The 23,711-nt window shown below is 36.7% G+C and overlaps 1 protein-coding gene across 3 annotated transcripts in view; it reads right to left on the bottom strand.

The window, feature by feature from the left end:
- The window catches only part of AASDHPPT (aminoadipate-semialdehyde dehydrogenase-phosphopantetheinyl transferase), a 37,038-nt gene extending 13,353 nt beyond the window's left edge, over positions 1–23,685 (bottom strand). For 2 of the 3 annotated variants that reach the window (XM_056328733.1, XM_056328734.1), the window contains exons 1-4: positions 23,481–23,685; positions 22,151–22,376; positions 3,611–3,732; positions 2,949–3,110 (exon numbers count right to left, since the gene is read on the bottom strand). In XM_056328733.1, the coding sequence (XP_056184708.1) occupies positions 2,949–3,110; positions 3,611–3,732; positions 22,151–22,376; positions 23,481–23,624 (654 nt within the window). In that variant the 5' untranslated portion in view covers positions 23,625–23,685. The remainder of the gene's footprint in view (positions 1–2,948; positions 3,111–3,610; positions 3,733–22,150; positions 22,377–23,480) is intronic. The other variant, XM_056328735.1, reaches the window with a different exon arrangement.
- Between the last annotated feature and the right edge of the window lie 26 nt (positions 23,686–23,711).

Below are 23,711 nucleotides of genomic sequence, written 5' to 3'. Positions count from 1 at the left end.
ACAAAATAAAGTAGTTCATTTGGTATTTACAATAAAATAACAGATATATTTTTTTAATGTTCACAGAGAATTCTATCTCCAATATGAAGGGGCTTTGCTCTTGTTTTGAACAGTTACAGGGTGTCTGAACAGTGTCAGCTTTGATTTGCTCTGATTCACTAGTGCTTCTCTTGACCTTTGAGTCATGACAGTTATAAGGTGGTAAATCTTCTAGTCTTCATGCTTTTAATTTGTATTTTTCGTATTACATGGTACTTTCTGAAGGAGATTTCAGAATATTTTGTGTAATTTAAATGGGTAAAACCCCCTTTATCTCTCTCTTCTGTTTTTAGTAAGTTAAATTCTGTTTAAAACTGAAATTAGACAATCTAAAATACGTGGTAACTGAATTTTAATCAGCCTTGCTTTCTTTGATCATCTCCTATCATAGAGGTAGATCTGAAAAGTAAAAGTGAGGTAGTTCTGGTTTTTATTTGCTAGAAAAAGTTAATTCAAGCAAACTCAGCACAACAAGGAATGAAAGAAAAATACTAGTACTATATAGTCTTATAGGTGATTCTTAATGACTTCTCTTGGGTGATTCTTCCAGATTTTTCAAAATTAGTGTTTTCAGTTAACAAGTTGTTTCAAGAATGTGGCTTAAGGGCAAATAATGAAACAAAACTCAGACTTTTGTAAGTAAGAAAATGGGCACAAAATTAAAAGAAACTTGGAAAAAGACTAAAAAGTAAAGTGATGCTTAATTTTAGGCTAGGGACTGGTAACTGAGAAACTAATTTTTTTCCAATTTCATTTTAATAAACATTGCTATTTGAATGAAATTATATCCCAAGCAAGCTTGTATTTAAATGAAACTTGGTTGCAAATCCTTTCTTTAAAATACTATGATCTGCCTCATTACAAGGCTGTGCTCTTGGGAAGAAGTAGGGCAAGCATAGAAGAGGAGTTGTTCCTCAGACAAAAATTAAATTAAGCTTTCAGCAGTAATTACTAAGTAATAAGGAAAAACAAAATCATTACAAAGCATTTGAGCAATACAGGGAGCGACCTACATCATCTTCAGGCTATTTTAATCAATCAACCACTGGCATGTCAAAGACCAAACTTAGGAGTTCCAGAAGTCAATCGAAAGCGGTAGACGCCTCCTTGAGAATGGTACACTGGTAGCATTAATACAGAAACCATTCTGTTACAAGATGCGTCACAGTCTTTCCTGAGATTTTCTTCTGCCAGTCTGTAATTCCAACTAGCGAGTTCCATGACATACTCAGTTCCCAGAGAATATGGCAATATCGATAAGATGGCTGATTTAGTATTGATAGATTTTTAAAACAACACAAACTCAAACGTGGCTAGAAATGGTGAAAGGAATAAACTGTGAAGAGGTCAACTTATGCTACAAGTTAAATGTTACTGGTACACTCATTCTTTTTTTACTACATGCACACCATACATGTAGTTTGTATAATACACAAAAGAAGCATACGGCAGAAATTTATCATTTAGACTGTAACAGTTGTTTCCCAACAACGTATTTTCAAAATGTAAACATGTATTGGAAACTGAATACTCCTATTGAAAACTACACTTGATATTTTGTGAAATCGTGAAGTATGTATTCTTTGAACTGCTAGTCAGATATATACCAGCTGCACAAACTTATGGCAGACAAATAGGGTGTAAATTGTTCACAGACAATGTTAGAGTCAATGTCTTTTGCATATCTTCCTTTGTTTTAAGTGGTTGAATGAAAGTGCCTTTGGGGTGTAGAAAAATGGTATTGTGATTTAATTTATTTTTATTTTTTTTAAAGCTTGGCTTCTTAGGGTGATTAAATAATTTGAGATCGTTGTATCAAATCATAGAATCATTTAGGTTGGAGAAGAATCATAAAATCATTGAGTCCAACTGTTAACCTATCATTACCAATCACTAAACCATGTTCCTATCAGTTCTTTATATACCCTTTAAACTACATTAGATGCTGTTGATCATTTCCTACCACAACTAATAGGCTAGTTATTTCAGAGACAAGTCTCAGACACTTTCAAGAAGGAAAACCAAACAATACCCCAAAACCTAATAGCCGGATAGAAAACTGAGCCCCAACTAATGTTCCAGTTAAGCAAAGGCAAGTTTTTTTGCATCTCTTGATTCCCACAGATAGCAGACAGTCAGAACACTGTTAACTCCAGCCCCACAAAAGCACATTTCTCCCAGCTTGCATGGACAAGAAGTAAGAAACCCGAAAGGAGCTGAAGGCACCTCCTCCATTTCAAACATTTAATGCAGGGGTCCTCAAACTTTTTAAACAGGGGGTCAGCGCGCGGATGAAGTGGCAGGCTTCTGTGGCTGCTTGGTTCCCCCCCCAACCCCCAGTGGGGGAGGGGGGGGGGGTTGTATAAATACCGGGGGCCGGATTGAGGACCCTGGGGGGCCATATCCAGCCCGCGGGCCGTAGTTTGAGGACCCCTGATTTAATGTAAACACTAACTGATGGGGTTATTTAATCACTAGTCCCATTCTAGACCAACTGATGAAGAACTTTAAAATTCTTAGACACTGTTCAGAAGTTAGGTCTGAATATGCTTCAGTGAACTTCCTGCACGCCCTAGGATGACTTTCACAAAATGCAAGAAATATACTCAAGGAACATAAAAAACAAAGAGCCATTGTAATGCATATATCTCTGGGGTGTTTTTGCAATCATCAAAAATACTTAAAAATGCTGTGGATTTATATCCTAAGTTTGATTGATATATATATATATGTGTGATATATATGTTTGAGATATATATATATATACATACATATTATATGTTTGATCAATGTGGTTATAGAGAATAAAGATGTGAAGCTGCAATTAAAAAAAATAAAATGTGCAATGCAACCATAGGTATGTGAGACTGTTTATCATTACCAAAAAATTAAATTTGAGTATTTCTGACCTCAAACGTCCACTCTTCTTCTTTATCACCATCCAGAAGCATTTTTGTCTCTTTATACACCTTTCCTATTTCCAGTTGCAATGGGGACACATTAAATTCAATTCTTTGCAAGTTAAAGCCAACTCCAACTCCAATAGCCTTTAAGAAGCTTTCCTTTAAGGCCTAAAACATAGAATAAATTAATTTTATTCATACTGGGTGTTTTCAAACTGTTCTATAAACATTACTTCTGAGCAGATACAGTAGACCAAATAAATTTAAGACTTAGACTACTATAAATGTGAGAGTAAACTGATGCAGTTACCAAGAAAGAAAGTTATCAGTGTTGTTAATACCTAGCCTAACTTGCTGTATTATAATGAACATGCAACCAGAATTACCAGGTGGCATATACAGATATGAACCCTTTACTTTGTTCTGGACACGTGTTTAAAACTACTCATAAATCCTTCCAGAAATGTCAACTGTACTATGGTTTTCAAGGTTATTCTGACATTAAAATAATCACTAAAATATAAAACCCATCAAAATCTTACCTCCAAACACACACATGTAACTATAAAAAGTATACAATTTTACCACAATGGAAAAAATAATAAAATATATCAAAAGAGAACATTCAGGTTATAGCACTGCAGCCTTTAAATAGGAAAAAGTATTACCCAGTGCCGATGAAACATATCCAACTGCATCCATTCATTACTCATAGACTTGATTACACCCCACTCTGTTTCAGTAAACTGTCGCTTCATGATGCGAAAGAAATTTGGAATTGAGCTACTACCTATAAATTAGAAAGAAATATTACAGAACAAAGTAGCAATAATAAGTAAATTAATTACCTCATGTTACTGCTCTGGAAAAAACTCAGGAAAAAAAATTATGAAGTAACTGTGCTCTACAATCTGAATGTATGTAGCCTTAAAGCAGTGACACTGATAATTGTTCAGGAGATAGTATTAAACTATTCCTACAGCAGAATTACTGCATTAAAAATGTAAAATGAAAATCATAAACATATTATATATTTTCAGCATTCTCTAAAAAGCAAAGTATTTAACCAGTGCTAATTTTGTATTAAAAACTTTAGATTCAGCTACAGAAGTAGCATATACAGTTTTTGCCATCTGACAGCGTGATCTAGTAACATTGTACAAACCAGCATGCTTTGTCAGAATTCATCAAGCTATTCTGCCTTCTGCCCTTGGATGCTGGGACACAAAAGAAATACTTTTTTAAGCACATGTTGAATTACAATCTCCCAAATTTACTGCATGCATATTAAGTCTTCTGAATGTATTCTGCAAGAAAAATGGGGGTAGGGAGATGCCCATAACGACAGTAAGAAAGATATCAATGAAAACAAAAACAAAACCCCTACAAACCTGCAGATCCTTAGATTAAATTTAAGCCTCCTCTAAAAACAAGCGTATCTGTGTAGCACTGCAGCAGCTCTTCAGGGACTGTATCACTTTTCCCCCCCATTCCAAATTTACTTTGCAGAAAAAACTACAGACTGTGTAGTTATATTGATTAATGGCATTTCTATAAAACACTGGAAGCTATGGAACTCATTACATGCTTGGCTAATCATCCACAGCCTGTATCATTAATCAGCATACCACGCAATCTGTCCAATAGGGCTTACAGCTGGCTAAACAGACAATGGCAGAAAGCAATCTATTTTCTTTAGTAGGGATAATAAAAATCTGGATAGAGACAATGCCATGTATTGAGACAATTTTTTTCATAGGTTATGCAATGTTTTTATTAAAAAGAAAATATTAGTCTTATTTAATTCAAAACATAGTCTCCCCTCCCAATACCACACTAGTTTTAAGAACCTATCACTAAATAAGTGCTTAACAAAGATGCAGATTCTAATCTGAGCTCTGCCACTGATTCTGTGAGTAACTACTGGCAAGGAACTAAATTTCTCTACACTAATGTTCCCTATCTGAAACAAGGGATAAATATATAAAGTGGTTGTCTTCTACAGATATTTAAGCACTATATAAAAACAGGTATTGGCAGCAATAATTGATCTAAACAAATTAACGTCACACTAAAGCACCATTCAGGTTTTCTGACAACTTCCAAATCATATTGAAAAGTGTAATCTGACGTACACATCACACAAGACAAGGCAGTGACATTTCAGAGCAGCCCTCAATTTCATTTATAAACTGAAGAGAAGAAAACATCTTAAAACAGAGATTTTTTTGGCAGTTGCAGTAGTCAGCTAATGGAGTGATCCACACTCCAAAGACAGAACTAACTTTCCTCTCTAGAGAAAATGATGATACTGAAAAAGAAAAGCAACCACAATGTCAAGTATGTTTTGATGGACTACCAAGGTAAATGAAATGTTTAGGAAATACAACTTCCCTGAAAAAATGAAAATTAACAAAAAATTATGTTCAACTTGAAGAAAGGTTATTGTCTTTCGTCTGAGTTTATATGGTCTACTTTATGATCAAGTAACTGTGTTGACACCTGCTCAAACAATCCACTTATTTTTTTCCTTTCTCTTCTTCTGTCAGGTATTTAGGACAATAGCAGTAAGGCACCAGCCTCTTCAGGTGACTCAAACTACAAAACATTCAAGAATTTCCTAGCATACCTTTCCTCCTCCATTACTTTCAGGAAGTTCTCTTCCTTTCAATAATCCAGCGCTGTTGACACTACCAAAGAAGACTATCCAAGATAATCCACACTACCTTCAGCACCTAGAGCATATAATGCCTCCTGCATTGCCAGTCCTTCTGCCATCCAAATCTTATCACGCATGGTAAATACACTTGATACTTGAACTGTTTAGTACTCCAGGTGCATATCAAAACCATATGCTACTGCCTTTTCACTCCATACTTACCCCTTGTTGAAGAAACCTAGAACAACTGTTCAGCTACCCTCATTGATGCTTATGTTCAAATTTACACAGTACTTTTCCCTCCACTCCAGCTGTCCGTCACATCCCCCCTCTGAAAAGTTCAGGTACTGCTTTCTCCTTCAGTACCCTCCGCTCCCGTTTCCTTCTTAATACAGCACAGTTGCTTTGCTCTGAGGAATGGATCAGATTAGAGGAGCCAGGACTATTCATCTCCACAGATTACTAGCAGTACCACAGTCTGCCTAGTCCATTTCCCCATATTTGTTTCAGTGTCAGAGAAAGATAGATTCACAGAATCATGGAAAAATTTAGGTTGGAAAGGACCTCTAGGGACCACCTGGTCCAACCTTCTGTTGAAAACAGAGCCTTATGTTAGGTTATCCAAGGTTCTGTCAAGCACAGTCTTTCAACCCTTCTCCAGGCAATTTATTCCAGCGTTTTACTGTTCTCATGTTGAAGAATTGGTCCATTGAGACAGAATTCCCCTGAAGCAACCTGAGCCTGCTGCCTTTTCCCCTGTTCCTGTGCACCCTCATAAAGACAACTACCTACACATCTTCTCTACAGCTACACTTGAAAAACAGATTCTCTGATGGAACAAAATGCTATTATCGTAATGCACACATATAATACTGACTGTCTTTATGTTGTCAGCAATAAATGATAAGGCCAGACACTCACTGAAACTTACGTAATTGTACTGCTGTTTCTTATTTAACTTACAGCAATAAAGAAAAAAGATTCCTTTAAGATATCATAGAATCGTTTAGGTTAAAAAAGACCTTTAAGATCAGCAAGTCCAACCGCCAACTGAGCACTGCCAAGTCCACCACCAAACCATATCCCAGTAGTTCATAGGAAAGGCACAGTTTATTTGCTGTAGTCCATTCCACAGAACACTATCTCTTCAAGACATAAAACTAGTTTATTTTCCATGGTTCAGAAACCAAAGTCCAGATGTATGGCCAGCAACAGCTGCTGATAACAGAAATGAACCAGTGATACACACAGGAAACAGAAAAGCTTCCTAAACACATGGCGGTCCTAGATTTTGGGGAGGTCAGCATTGTTTGTTTGGGTTGGCTTGCCTGAAATAATGCACGATCTCCCAGCATAATGAAAATTGATCATCCTGATAAGGCAAGATTTCTTTTTACCACCTCCACAGACTCTTCATTCCTACTAATTAAGCATCTGGAACATGGGCTGCCAAATAAATGCTGAACTATAAGATGCCCAAACAGATTTCAGGAGACTTATCTACTGACTTAAAAAGCTCTTCTGATAAAGCTCCCTCCCTACAGCAGCAGGGTTTGTCACAAATTCTGCAGAGGTTCATTTTATAATGGGGAATATTATTTTATTAAAACCAAATGATCATGGAACACTTTACAAACATGAATTAAATTACTAAGCACGCCTGCACTAAAGATAAACTTCATTACTCCTTTACCCCACATTTTACAGAGAAAACTACAGCACAGAGCAGTTCAGTGATTTGCTAAAAGTTACAAACTAAAGACGGCTAAGAATGGCAATGGCTATGGTAGGGTTCCTAGTGTGATTTTTTTGGTGGATTTGAGTTTTTTTAGTTTAGTTTTGGGGGTGCGCTTTTTTTTATTTATTTATTTATTGTTAAGTCCACAGTGCAGTTGCACCCAGCAAGAAGCTACACATGACTCTGGCTCTGCTGGGACAGGTTGCTGCTGTGACTGCCCACCAATAAGCGGGCAGAACAAGACAAAAGATAGCATCTGCTAAAAAAGCACATCTTACCTTCAGGAAGCAAGATACATCTTCACTTCTGAGACCTTCACAATGTCAGGGCAGTTTTTTCTTGCAGTCTAAATCAAGACTGAAGCTTGTTTTGCCTTTCAGAGTCAGAGCATGGCAACTCTTCAGCTTTTTCTCCCTGAAGAGGTTATATTCTAACTCAGCCATGACATCCCTAAAAACACATTCTTTTTGTAATATTTTGGTCTCTCAGGAATTGTTTCATTAGTTCATAGAAAAGTCACAACTAATTTCCTTTAGTCTATTTCACAGACCATTACCTCTTCAAAATATAAATACATTTCTCTCTGTGTGTCTATGGGGAAGCAATAACAAGGACAAGCATAAAGACTTGAAGACACAAATCTGTCACAGCAAGTGGTGCTATTTTCAGTTTTCTGACCTCATATTCTGCAACCTGTTTGCCTACAACCCCTACCAGGGTGTGCAAAAGCCTTCATTAAACTGAGCTTCTTTCCTTTGTGAAAGTGACGAACAGGGACACGGAAAGGCAGGGACAGAGCTTGTATAGCATCTTGATCCAATTTAAGACATTTCTAGCAGAAATCCCTGTAAATCAGCAAGCAGTGCTCCATCAAATGTGACCAAATCAAACTCCGTCAAATATGCCTATGCAGGTTGCAGAGAATTGCACATTTGATTTGTCTGAGCTTCTAAACATCCATACACTAACAAGCTCCAGAGCAGACACAGCTGGGTTCACACAGTACTGAGTCCTTGCTCATATTATCCAGTACTCCTTTCCCAGTGTTCAGGGTTATTACAAAAAAAACGAACAACTTAAACACTGAGCCAAAAAAAATCAGCTGGAGATACAACTACGTAGATAAAATTATGTGAAAAAATTCAATTTAAATGCTCAAAACTGCATTTCAAATACTCACAGAATTACAGCATAGCATCACAGAACATCTTGAGTTGGAAGGGACACATAAGGATCATCCAGTTCAACTCTGCTCCTCCCAGGACTACCTAACACTAAACTAAACATCAGTGCACTCCCTGTCATCCTCAGGCTCAGGTGCTTTGGGCTATACCTGCCGGTTCCTTTCTGTAAGTCATATTTACAGCTTCCGAAGAATTGCAATTTAGATTCTGATTCCAATTAATCCAATATACATACAGAAAACTGGTCCATCTCAGTGGCAATGTGAGATTTCTGCAACACACGATATGTACGCTTCAGAAAAAGTATTTATGTATGTAAATCACAAATCAGTGACCATCAAAATTGCACAATATTTATCGGATTGGGCAAGCATCTGACCAGGTCTGCATTCATCCTTGAAATGGAATTAACACAATTCCATGATTTTAGGAATACATAGGATAGGTAAGATATGTTTTCATAACAGATTTCAAAAGTAAGTGTGGCTGGAAGCAGAGAAGCTTGGAAGGTTGGAAGCGTGTTCCACAGATGGTTTATGATTAATGGGAAAAAGATACATATGCCCATCAACTGCTAAAACTCTTTGAAAGAACAGTCACTTACCATTATCTGGTTTTCTTTAAAAGAAGAAAAATTGTGATGGAAGCAGACCTATTAAAACACTGGACAAAAGGTTTCAAAAAATAAAATATGAGAAAAATGCTGAAATGCTGATTTAGATTCTATAGGGAACTGAGCATATCAGCAGACAGAAAAGCTGAGCCAATGGTATGAAAGTTATTAACACGACAAGGGGGTGGGAGGGTAGGGATGAGATTTATGAATTAAATACGAAACCAAACTTACCTTGGTCAAGGGGATTAATGAAAATAAACTCCACTACAACTGAAAGTTATCTTGCTTTGAAATTTATAATATTGAGTACTGTAAGTATTCTATCAAGATTCTAATAGTATCTCTTTTCACAATTATCCTCTAATAATACCTTAAAGATAAGATTTTTATTTAGTATGGAAGCCTAATCATAAAAGTATTATTAAAGACAGTTTTTCTTTCCAGAAGAGCATGTATCTGTTCAGTCATCAACCAAATAATTTCACTATAAATCTTAGGAAAATCTAAGCTACAGATTTTGAATATGGTAATTCCTGGCAATGTAAACTTTCAACTATTTCCAGTGCTTTGACAGGTACTTCTTACCTGCCTATGCCACTTGAATTCCTAACTTACAGTTAATATACTATTCAAAATTTACATAGTTTCTTTTAAAGAGAAACTGTGAGACAAACTTTAACTCTTTTTAATAATGAGAATTATGTTGCCCTTTCCTCTCTCATTTGAATATACATTTTCACCTGTATGTTTTTATAGTTCCCTCCTTTTCTCACCTTTACAGAAACTGTTGTGTATTCTTTCTTTTTGCACTTGCTCATAAAAGCTAAAATTCTGAAGGCATTTCTGTTGTCTACAGTAAACTCCACATTTGAAAAATTTTTGTTACAAAGCATGACATCCTCTAAATATTGAAAGCAGTTTTTGTTTTTACATTGTATCATCTTGCTGAAAAGTAAGAGTCAACTAGAAAACTCTAATAAATTTACCTAAAACATACTACAGCTTCTTTTCATAATATACAATTAACTGACAACAGTTTGTCACAGTATCTGATTGTCTAACAAATACAAACCTGGATGTCCATTTGCATTAGAAAAAATTAACTGGATGGTTTAGCCATTCAAAGGCCCAACTTTAGAAGTCTTCTTTCCCTAGAATATATATAGAGCTCTACCTCCTTCCCATAACACTCACTAACTTGCTCCTTAAGGAACAGTAACCAACAGAAAGCAGGCATGCAGCAAATATCTGATCAGTTTCTCAAGATAAGCTAAAGGTTTTATCCTTGAGACCAAAATATATTTTCATCGATTTTTTAAAAATCTACAGACATAGAAACCTCACACCCCTATCACATCATAATACAGATTTGAAACCAGAATAGTTCACAGAAAAAATTAAATGTGAAATTAACACAGCTGTGAAGGCAATTGATTTCTTACCTATATACAGCTATTACTCCCAGCTAATGAACTTGACACATCAAATCTGACTAATCTTTCAAAATTGTCTTCTATGCATTTATTTAAAAAAAAACAGTAACTCATCCCAAAGTTAAGTTTCTTCATTAAATTAAAAATACACAATAACCTGAAAATTTCAGGATGGGTAAGGAGAAAAAAAAATAGTGAGTGATACTGGAAAAGAATCCAATATTAAACCTACAAAGTAATCATGCTATATACAGATATGTGTGCATGTGCGTGTGTGTATATGTGTGTGCATTCTGGATTTTTTGCACAAACTATTTACATTGAAATATATAATGCCATCTTTTCCACTACAACAACTAGGTATCTTAAAAAAAATAAGACTAGGACAAAAAACCTCCTTTGCATTCTTCCCCGCAAAACTTCGGACCAGATATACAAGATTGATTTTAAAAAGATGTAGGAGCGAAGAATAAAAAACCCACTTATTAAATTCCCTAGTCCTAATGGAGAAAATGCTTCAGAAATAGCAGAGAAATACAGTGTATTTTTCTCCATTTTTCTACCTGATAAAAAAAAGCCAAACAAGCTGCATTTGTAGGAAGATAAAAGACAATCAGAATTAAGAACAATGTAAATAATGATGCCGTTAACAGTGAAGACTACTATCCATAGGGCTAATACAGAAATCTTCATACTGGCATTTTGTTTACATGGTTACAAACATCAGGTCAATCATAGATCAGCTTTGTACAACGTACATTTAACAAGTGTAGTTAACTGTCCCATTGTACCTGAAATTACTATAACCATGATATGCCTTCTCAAAAGTAGTCAGAAGAGGAGATGACTGACCTTCTCCACTTTAGTTTGTACCAGAGTTTTACAGTCTTCAAATTGTTTTGGTCAGATACAAACTAAATAGCTTATATTATGGTCTATATCCAAAATTATGGAAATTGAAAGCTAAAATCTACTACTGCCAGCTCACTGATCAACTTAATCCCCTGGAAAAAAAAACAAAAAACAAACAACAAAACAAAACAAATCAGCAAAAAAACCCAACCCCCAGAACGCTAATCCCAGAGTCCTGACCAAAGAAACAGGTCAGTGATCAAGAACTAATATATAATCAATAGATATCAATTTATTTTCAGATGGCAAACAGGCAAAGTGACAATATGAAATGTACTACCTAGCAAAATGAGCAACTGAAGTATGAACAGATCAATCTACTTAATAATGTGAAACACAGGCAAGCTATAAATCCTGCAAACTAACAAACCATGTAGGAATATGTTTTGAGTCCTGGACACTTGGTGTGACAATCCTTTTGGTGTAGGACACAAGCCATATTTGATCATGTTTTACCCACTAAAGGAAACCAAAGTAAACTGATAGAGAAAAAACATTTCTTCTGCAACAGATGCCCTAATTGTTTATTGTTTATTAACACCTAATTGTTTATTAATATCAACTAACCCTTGTATAGGTGTTTGGAAACTGACAATGACTAACTTTGAAGAACCAGACAGAAAATTAACAAAGCATGTTTTTTTAAATCTGTAAGCTCACACAGCTTTAGTGCGAATTAGAGATTAGATCTGCATTCTGTGACCTCTGCTTCCTGTCAGCATCCCGCGATTCTCCCAATAATATATATGTTAAACATCCATTCTCATCATGTAACTATTGATGATAGGTTTTATCTTGGCATATCTCAGAGAAGCAGCATTAACTTTAAAATGTCCAAAAATTTGAGGTTGCCTCCTTTAAATTACTTAACGTTTCCTATACTGTAAAAATGGAAAAGTCATAAAGAGACTGACATAATTGGATAATGTTTGATATTTTCTCTGCAGTTAAGATCATTAAGTCTTTGAAATATTAGAGAAGCTGCTGAAGTTTCAATAGCATTATTGTGATTTGGTCTAACAGCAGCAATGAATACTTAAGCAAACTGCTGATAGCAAATGTTAAACAAAAGAAAGTAAAGAATCACAATGGATTAGATAGCTCTACCTTCAAAACTGCAAATTTTGTTTTGCTGAAGAAACAGCAATTTTGACACAGGTATGGCTTGGATTAAAAGAAAGAAAAAAAAAACCAAAAGTCACAAACTTAATTGAATACATCTGATCTATTTACAGACAGGTAGTGTATGGTCTACCACAGATACATGCTTTTTGTCATTTGTTCTGAAAATATATAAAAAATGCCAGATGCCCTCAAATTTTGTTCAGACTTCAGCACACTTTTACATGTTCTTCCTATGCCAAACATTCAACTGTAATATATACTAGCCATTGAAAAGCTTACTGACAATCACGCCTGGGTGCAACCACATGGTTTTAGTTTGCTTCTGAGTAGAGAAAATGAAAGTATTTAAAATACATAGGGTCTTAGTGATTACGATGAATCAGGAACCCCAAACTCTTTTAAGGAAATGTACTTACTTAAAACTAAATAGTAATAGCAAAAAATATAATGAATAAATTAAGAAACTCTTTCTTAGCTTGTGTATGTCAATGGTAATACCTCCTACTTAAGCTCTTTCCGAGAGGTTGTGTGACCACAGCTAGAGGAGCTCTAGGTTGCCACAGTATTTCAGCAGAAAGGTCAATTAGCCCATGAAAATGCAGCATTGTAATCAGCTTTCCATTAGAGAACATATCAAACTTAAAGCAATCATTCCATTTTGTCAGAACAGCAGGAAATCTACTTCCTTTCAACACTCATGAGATTACGATGCATCATACTAAAAATAAACAAACACCCCCAAATTCTAAATAAACATAAAACCAGACTTTATTTTATAAAGCCATTATGATTGTGAGTTGTGAGGACACAACTATAGACGTAAAAAAAGGCCAAACATGCTCAGATTTCTTTAAGGGTAACAGACATTTAGGAACTTTAATATGTTTTACTGGAACTAATCTTCTTATATTACTCTTTAAAAAGACAACAAAAGTCTCAAGATGTTGCTAGTGCAATAGCACCCACATAAGATATAGCTATATTTAAAAAAGCATATATATGTAGATACATACATATACATGCTGGTATGCATGCATATATATATGTGAGTGTATGTATATATGGTGCTACTGTGAGATGCATAGACAAAATTCCAGCACAAGGGGGATGACACCCAGTTCTATCTTTGCATTGAATCAGACATACTGCAAACAACATTATCCACATGGTATCACTAATAGTTGCTACTGAACCATAAAAGTATTAATAGTAGCAAGAAAGGGTATATACTTCAGTGAAAATGTGACTAGAGGGAGAGTATTCCCATCTCTAAGAAACTAGAACTTCTGGAGAACCTGGGAGTGCATTAGGATCTGCTTGGTACTTGATAAATAAATGTACTATTAGATGAAGGGGAGGTGGGGGCACAGATGGAAGCCAATTCTCAGTGTCTAAGTCATCTTCATCTTCCACATTGAATTTGACTACATGATTCACATTTTGTAACACCTCCTTGATTTGATAAATGCAATTCCCCCTCCCCACCCCCAGAAGCTCTGCAACCTTAGCACAAACTGAATCTTTCTCTGACAGACCCTAACGAGAGATGTCTTTTCTAAATTCCACATTTGCTGTGGAACTGGTCCTGAATACTGAGACACACACACTCTGCGACTACGTCCTTCCACATCATGATAGCCTACCGCAGTAATGAGGCCACTGACTGTTAACAGTTCCTTGTGATGACATAAGTCAGAACACTGCACAGAAGCCTGTCTCAGAACATGAATCTCATAGCCAGATGCAGTAAAAATGTCCCTTATTTTCACACTTAAAACATGCCCACTTTCATGTATACACTGTCCTTCCCTCTTTTTCCTCCTTCAAAATGAAGTCCAAAAAACCCCGCGAGATGACAGAAGTAGTACTAGTGTTTGAAATCTGGGACTCAATCTCTCCTATGTAATAGTGAAAGTAACCATGTAAGAACATGCTTTAAAAAAGAAAACAAAACACCATTGCAACACCATTTTTTTGGCTTGCCAGCACCTGAAAAGTCTGTTTGGCCCACTTGACATGTTTTGTTTGGTCTTCCCACAGAGAAGAGACAGCATCAATTAGTCATGCAGCATGTTGTCCCTTTGCATCCTTGCCCCCATCAACACACAAATCAACATCTGCATAGCTCCAGACCAGCCTCTGCAGGAGCTGTCTTTTATCCAGCCAGCAGGCTACACAAGAAGGGATGCAAGAGGAAGATGAATGTATTGCAATGTGGCAAAACCAGAGAATGGCCCACAACTGAAAAGCCGATGAACTTCAACAGTCCATTCATCTCTATCAGTTTTATCTATTCTTGTAGATACTATCTTCAAGTGCTTGCTATGTTTTTATTAAATTGTTTTTTGCTAGGAAAAAGACCTACATATTTAATATAAACCAAACAACTCTGAACAGGCAGAAAAACTATACAAGGCAAGTAACAATTTTTTAATGCACTACAAGACTGGATTTTCCATCAAAATGCAACACAGCACATAGCACAGCCATGAATACCTAGAATTTACAGCACCAACCCGATATAAGGCAAGAAAACAGTTATTCATAGAAGTAGCAAAAATCTCCTGGTGCTAAACTTTCCTGAAAACCTGACCAGACAACAGCAACCTGTCACCTGTAGTGAGAAAACACAAAAATACTTGCCTCATTAAAAATTAGAATTTCTATTAGAAATATGTCAGGGAAATCCAGCTGAGGCTATTTTTTTACAGTTACTGAGGGGAGATGCTAAGTATTTAAGATAAGTTTCTACCATTTCATAAGTCAGTCTTAAAGTCTGCAAATCCAAATCTAAAGCATTGTCTCCCAACCTTGAAACTAATAAGAGCTCGAGACTGTAATTCTTGCACAGACAACTTCCAAATAAGCTTGACAGCAGAAAATACAGACAGCTTCTATTTTCCAGCTCTTGCAACAAAGATATGTATCTCTAGAATTGAAGGTATTTGAAATGGGCAGTGGTCGCAAGAAACCTTCAAAAAGCAAATTCTTCGTATCTACAAAGTAATTTCTTAACATCATTCTGCTAGACTTCCTTAATTTGGAAAACCAAAGCTAACTGTCATTAGTGCAGGCTAAGTACTTTCAGTTCTGTTAAAAAAATAAAAAATTCAATTCTCTTTAGCTCCTAATTTTGAATGTATAACTTAATTTCCCCAAAGACTAATTTAGGAATAAATTGTGATTATTTTAAATTCAGTGTGCAGAAGGATATTTCAGTGGGGAAAAACAAACAAACAAACAAAAGCAGAAAAGCATTCTTACAGTTTGTCTTTGTTCTACCTCTTATTTTTACTAAGAGCTCCTGGTTTAAGTATTTTGCTTCCTTAACTGTTAATTTATCCCTCATTTTAAACATACATATTGTCCACAAGTTCATTTTTACTGTTTTATATTTTGCTAATGGTTTCTATTTTAATCCAAACGGGTTTATGTTTTCCTATTAAAAAACAATCGTAACTGATTAAGATTCTTTCTTTCCAAAAAGCCTATTACCCCTCCAAGAGGAGATTCAATCACAATATCAAATTTTCCTTTTACAGTTTATTAAGCATTGGTGCTCAATCAATTACCAGAACGCGCAAGTGTTTTTACAAACATGATGTAATTCCAGGTTAAAACAATGTTAGATGTGTAACTAAATACAGCACAATAATTAAACTACTATATAACACATATTCTTTAAGGGTATGTTTAAGATGGCTGTTTCCATTTTCTTCCCATTTTCAAATAGAACAAGAACAAGGAAATTCCTCCCTGCTTACTCAGTGTAAGGGCATATGACCACTATGATTCGTTAGTTCAACAAGGATATTAGCTGTTTTAACACTACATCTAAAAATGATGCAGTGTCATATTTATAAACTCTGACTTCCTTAATAAATTAGAAGTAACATTTAATTTAAATCCTTCATTAATTTCTTCATCCCAAACATTGCACCTACATATCTATAGCTGTACCATTAGCTAGTAATTTGGCAATTACCTCTTGTAGTAAAAGATTAGATGCTGATTGCTGCTATGAGATTTACTGAAATACAGCAATAAAAACAAAAGCAGTTAAAACTTTGGTTAGGGCACCGCAAGGACAGAAGCACTCCCAGGAACAATCTGGTTTGGTACTTCTTTCTAGATCAAGAAATTCTTACTGCAAAAGGTGAAAAGCAGCATTAAAAAAGCATTACAAGTTCAAAATCTTGAGCATGGCTGCTAGATAAAAGACATGCCAAATATCTTAACTATGCTGTAGGTGTGCCTAACTCTCGATTTAGTTTGAGACTAGCAAAAGAAACGGCACAAAGTTTATAACTGGCTGAAGAGAAAGAGCTTTCCTCCACTAGCTAGACTTATGTTTAGCACGTAGCTTCTTTGAGTGGAACTTTGAAACCCTGGTTCATGTGTGACATATCTCTGATTTGAAGGTCTTTATCACCTCTTGTATTATCTCACCTGAATGATGGAATAATGAGAATAAAAAGAGAAAAATTAGTTAAGTTCTGTTTGTATTTCTTTGCCGCAAAGAAACACATTTTCAAACAACCAGGTATTTGCACATAACTGCCTACCTTCTTTAAAAAGCATTTCAGGAAGTATTTTTAGATCAAATTAATTTTCCATAAAATTCACATGCAGAAAATTTACCCTTTTGTGTCTTTTAATAAGCAAACCTACCATAAACCTGAAAGATTAATGAGAAAAGCAAATTTATTGCATGTCAAATATTTAATTCTGGAATTACGCTGAGATTGGAGCGGTCCGGATCAAAATAACTATAATGCAATAGGTAAGAAAGATTGCAAGCTGATTATGAAAGACCAGGAACAAACTGTTAATTTATTTACCTTTGTAATTCCATCGAAGCTAAAAAATTGCACTACTGAAAATTCACTTGCACAGCAGGAAAGCTCTTGAATCTAAGATCTAAACCTTTTTCAAATGCTTGAAGTAATCTTTATTAAGCAATACTTATTTCCTAGGTCTCTGAAAATGTTCTGCTTTACAGAGTTTAAGTGACTGGTAAATCCAGCATCCCACACACCACTTAAACCACATTGACACTTGTTGCAAAATTTCTTGTGCATAAGTTCAAAATCAAACACATCATCACAAGCTGAGTTTTTCTGCAGGAGTTAGTAGTACTTGCCAATGTCCACAGTTACTTCCATAAAAAAAATTACAGTACAGTGTGCATTTTCCCAAATTATTCAAGAGTTCATCTTAAACTGATTTAAAAGGAAGAAAAAACCACAAACCATTGATCTCTGTAATTCTTCCAAAATAAGTAAATTAAAAGCCTGGTTTAAATGTGCAATACCCTGCTGGAAAACCCTTTTTGGTCTGTGGGGGTTTTTTTTGTTTTATTTTATTGTGGCAGCAACACACAATACCTAAAGAAGAAATCTTCCTTTTCTACCTTCACTACATTATTTTATTCAATATCTGAATACAGGAAAAAAGGTGATAAACTGTTGCATACCTGGGGAACTTTTGTAGAACTGTCTCTACTTGCATTGCTAAGACTAGCTTCTTGTGTGGCCTGCCTTCACCTTTGAAGAAGACTATGTCTTGCAGTAGTTTTTTCAGGTTTTAATAATGCAGCAAAAGTAATATGGAAAGAGGCAGCTTCTTATGGCTCATGAGTAAAATGAAAATAGCACTGATGTGACATGAAATGGCTATTGTACCAGGTCTTGCTGTTACATTCTAGCACCCAATTTAATAGCATATTTCCCAAAACTTTCAGCTGCATGATACTCTCTTGTGTATTTGCTCTGCATATTTTGTTCAGTAGCTGGACAATAAAGGGAATATAAGAACTAGAATACTGGAGACCTCAATCAAGATTCTGTTGGATAACATCACAAGATGAAGCACTTTGTATTTAAACAAGCATTTAAAATAAATAAATATATAAAACCAAAACAAATCTACTGTAATGTATTTTGTACATAGGGAACTATTTGTCCTTGCAGTTATTCCAGAAAAAGAGATTTATAGCGGATTGACTCTCAGAAATACAATGTACTTAACAACTGCAGAGCAAGAGCACCGCTCAGTGGTACTACCAGGTAAAACAATATCGGTGGTAAACTCAAAAGCTATGTATTGATAGCACAGCATTAAAGAGAGCTCCAGGAAATTCTACCAAGACAAAAAACTTTCTTAGAAAAATTTTAGGTGAAAAGACGCTAGCTTTAGTTCATACTACAGAAACTATATCTTAAAATTCTATCTTTAATATTGCTTATTTGTTGGCTCACTTTCCCACGTGCAATTGGTAAATTTTCATTACTATCATGTTTCTTTTCCAAAAATACAAATTATAATTCCAAAAAGGAAGACATATGGCCATAAACAAAACCTCTGTAAAATTTTGAACCTAGTATTTTTTTATTTAATTCACAAATATTTATGTAAAGTTACATAATGCAGAAAACAACTGCACAACCAGGTGTTGACATACTTTTATGATAGTTATTTCTTATGCATAATGACAGGTTCCCTTCTCTCCTTATCAAAAGATAAAAACATGCATGCAAGCTGTTGACAGCTAAATTACTTCAGGACAGACTACGTTAGCTGCGGAACTTGAGATATTAGAAAAGAAAGCTGGAAATTTTGCAATGATGCATTTTGTACTCCTCTATATACACTGTAAAGCTTGCCACCATAAACTCGGATTGTGGAGACGGTGACTTGCCCTAATACCCCTCTTCACTTTTAATAGATACCTAGATCTCTGATGGAAGAGGGAGAGGTGGATGAAGTAGCCATGGTTCAAGACAGATAAAGGACCTATGTTCAGGAATCCCAGCAGGCTGCATCTGTCACTAGCTTGTTTCAGATTGGGCATCTGGATACATAGTTTTTCAGTATCACTGTTACAAAAGCACCAATTTAATTCCATCATTTAGCCCTCGGAATCACGAACACCTCCAGAACAGCCATCATTTTTCTCTCTACAGGTAAAACCATTGAAGCCTGCTTGTATCAGAGCTCAAAGCGTTACTTACTCTCACCAGCTCATATTCACAGATAAAATCCACACTGCTGCTGAGTGCAGTTCCCCAGGGGGATGTGGCAGCATTTCCTTTATCATAAGAGGTCATGACTGCTACTGTCCACAGTTCTATGACATGTTGGCAGGAGCCTCTAGTGCCACCAAAGAAGTTAAGAACTGAATGTTGTCTCTAAACAGTCATTTTAATTAACTAAAAACCCAGTCCGATTTCATCGCTTTTCCTACATTTCTCCTGAGATTCAACTCTTTCCCCAACACCAAATTCTCCTTTGAACTTCAGCTTCATATTGTTGTTTGGAAACCCTAGGAGAGGCAATCAAAAAGCTGCATGACAGAAGCAGAATAGGAACCAAAACATCATTAATAGGATGAACTCAAGACATTTTTTCCCCTAAATTTAGTCAACTTTAGCAGGCATAACTAAGAACAAGTAGCAACATATACTGATGACCTAACTTTGATTCTACAGCTCTTATGACAGTAGTGACTAGAGACCCTGAATGAAGAATACATTCAGACACAAGGTAAAAGAACCTTCATTTCTTCTGACACTGCCTGTAGAATGAGCAATAAATCAACGGACATTGAGTTATCCACCATTTAAGCAATTGCACATGAAGGAAATAAGAAAGGAATAGTGAATAAGTAAGTAAAAAATACAAGAGAAAGGAAGCAGTAGAGGTGAGGTTTTGGGATTTTTTTAAAATAAAGTCAGCTAATATTGAAGTTGAAAGATTTTTTTCTATTAACTGGAAAAGAACCAAGAATGCATTCCCTTACAAAGTTCAATGTATTGTATTCCAAAATAGAGAAGTAATATAAATACACATTTCTAAACCTAAATGTAAACATAAGTCTCCACAATTGTCTCCTGCTTTCAGAAAGAGAGCTTAACACATTGCATAAGCCTTGTCAGCTGGATATCAGCAATGCGTCTTTAAAATGCCAGCTATATTTCCAGCTGCATAAAATGCCAGCAGAGAGCGGAAGACATCATTACCTCCATATATAACATGTATAAATTACTTCCCATTTTTAATTTCCCGAGAAAAGCTTAAAATAAAAACATTTGAATCTTTTGATTTTCACTATCTACCTGCTCAACCAGGTAAAGATTTTAAAAATGAATAGTTAGCAGTAAGGCCTGTGGCAAGCCCAGCCAAAGTATTCCAAGGGTAATGGGCCTGGGTGTTACATTTTTTTCATAGCAGCCTGTACAGCACTGTGGTTTAGATCTATGCCTGAAACAGCATTGATAGCACACCAGTATCAGAAGTGTTTGCACAGCATCAAGGTCTTCTCTGTCCCTCTGTCACCCCCAGGCAAATAGGCTGAGGGTGTGCAAGACATTGGGAGGAGACACAGCTGGGACACCACTTTGTTTTGTTTTGCCTGGTAGAGCTATGATAAAAGCACCAGCCTCGAGCTTTATCTGGTATTTGGGCCCTGCATTACTGCAATCTCTTCAGGAGTGCACCTGTTCCAGCACAGCCTTACCCACAGGCCAGCTTCTGCCACAAAATCTACAACTGCTCTGGTGTGGGTACACCCCTCCATGGTGTGGCCTCACATGCTGACCACCATTTGTAGAGGGAGAGTCTAGAGCAGATGGATGGGAGTCACAAGGAAGACCTTCACTTTCGATTGCAGTAAAATTTTTCTGCATCTTAGCTAAACGTGCCAATCCAAAAATGTATGCTTATAATAATCATTAAAAAGGTGTAAAGCAATCGGAGAGGAAGTTATCTAGTCAAGGTTTATTTGAATCTTTACCTTACACAAATTATTTTGCAGCATAAAATACTGGGCAAATTGAAGACTGTCAAGAGATTTGTAAGAACATAGCTATCTGGTTAAACATTCTCAAAAAACTAAAATCCCCATAAATTGCAAATCGTGGTATGTTTCTCCTTTAACCCAGTCACACATCAATGAATATTTGTAAATTAAATTATCTCCATAAAACCGTATTTAAATATGCACTTTGCTATAATTCTATTTTATAATTTCAGTTCTGATAGTTCACTAATATAGTCAGGTTAGTGCAACAATTCATACAAATAAATAGGCCAACAACTGCCAGTTCGCTGCAGTACTGGGCCTGGTGTTGACACATATAATGTCCATGCTTATGGGACAAGGGAGCAACAGTCATAGTCTATACATGGGGATGGAACCCACTGTCCCTACTTTGAAAGTTGTCCCTACTACCACCTAACAGACAGCAAACCTGTTAGTTAAGGTATTTGCAGATACCAATATCATAGCAGGATTCGTGACCTTGTTTTTCCAGGGTTCTGCTTTTCTGAACTGGAAATATATCCTTCACTGGCGTAACAGAAAAGCCAAAATAAACAATAAGGACTGCATTTAACTATAAAAAAGCAAATACACAATACATTCATACACCCTCTTCTAATTACACTAAATTTCTAGGACACAGATTGGTTCTTTGGGAAACATTAAAACATTCAGCACTTAAACACTATAGAATCTGCTTTGGTCACCATAATGCATTACCTGGTAAATTAGTCTTCATAATATCAATGCCAACTTGAAGCTCAGGCTCAGCTGCAAGAACTGCATAATCTCCTTGATGAGAGACATTGAAGTTGTAATTTGAATAGATACTGAATTCGTTATTTGCCAGGAAAGGTTTCCCTTTTGAAGTCCTTTGCAAGTGTATTTCATTCCAAGGTATGCACAACTTTTCCGCAATTAATTTCCGTATCAGCAGGCGACCAGCCTATGAAATAAAATGGAAGTGATTCGTACAGAGCTATTAGGCTGTGTGCAAAATATCTGTGGTTGCCAGAAAACCACTTGTCTAAAAAAAAAGTCACTTCATTATTGCTGACACAAAATAAGACTGTATTTTAGCCAAATTATTTATATTTCTCCCTTTTATAAAAGCCTGTGTCAAGTAAATGTAATTAAGAGTTCACCAGACACAAGTATAGAATACATTTGTCATCACTATCAGCACAGAGACAACACAAGACCCAACAAAAAGCAGTCCCACACTGGAAAAATCACATAAAATAGGTCCTTCTTTTCCTTACTTACTTAGGATACTTTACTGCACAGATGAGTACTTTTTATACCACACTGAACAGTAAAGCTGTCTGAACAGCTTTCCTTTCAGAACACTCATTCAGCTATTTCAGTGCTAAATGAAATACTAAACAGTTAAAAACGATGAGGAACTCCTTATAGCCTAATTAGCAGAAGTCGGTATTATCACAATTATATGCTATTTAAAACCTGAATTATGTAAAACAGCTTTATTTGCTTACATGTTAGCTACTGTGTTCACGTACAGTCTCCTACAGTACATTGATTTTGCCTCGTATAAAAATGGTTGAGTTTCGTAACTTAACATCGTCAGACCTGTGAATTCTTTCAGAATAACCACTAATAGCTGACTGCAAACATCCCTTCCTCCTCCTAAGCGAAGCAGAGCTGGCAATTAACACTTTGTAGTGCGTTTACTTCCCTGAAATGCCCTTGCAGGGCATGCTTCCCTACAAGAAATCAGAAATTTGAGCCATACTGAATCTGCGGAGACAACCACGTCCCCACGGGAAAAGGCCGGTGCCGGTACCACGAGCGGAGCCAGAGGCGGCTCCTCAGCCCAGCGACCCCCGCCCGTGCCCCGAGGGCCCGCCGGCAGCCTCCCCCACGGCGGGGAAGGGACACCCACGGCGGGGCCCGTACTCGCCCGCAGCGGCGGAGGAGAGAGGCGGCTGCGGCAGCTCGGACCCACGGAGTGCCGCCCGCGGACTAACGCCGCCAGCCCTGAGGGAGGGGCCCCGCCCCCCGCCGGGCCCGCCCCCCCGCCAGCATGTACCAAAGCGGCTTTGGCATCGCGGGCAAAGACAAACTGGCCGATGCGGTCCTTCTCCTCGGGCTGCACCAGCCGCGCCGCCAGCAGCCACTCCTGGCGGCAGGGGCGCCAGGCGCCGCAGGGGAAGGCCCAGCGCACGCTCCCCATAGCGACACGACGCAACCCGACCGCGCACCCCAGCGCCGTCCAACGGCAGCGAAGCCCTCGCCCCGCCCCCTCCGCCGCGACAGAGCG

The sequence above is a fragment of the Falco biarmicus genome, chromosome 2 (assembly GCF_023638135.1).
Source record: "Falco biarmicus isolate bFalBia1 chromosome 2, bFalBia1.pri, whole genome shotgun sequence".
Lineage (NCBI taxonomy): Eukaryota > Metazoa > Chordata > Aves > Falconiformes > Falconidae > Falco > Falco biarmicus.
Note: the sequence above shows the minus strand (reverse complement) of the source record. Positions and strands in the feature narration are given on the sequence as shown.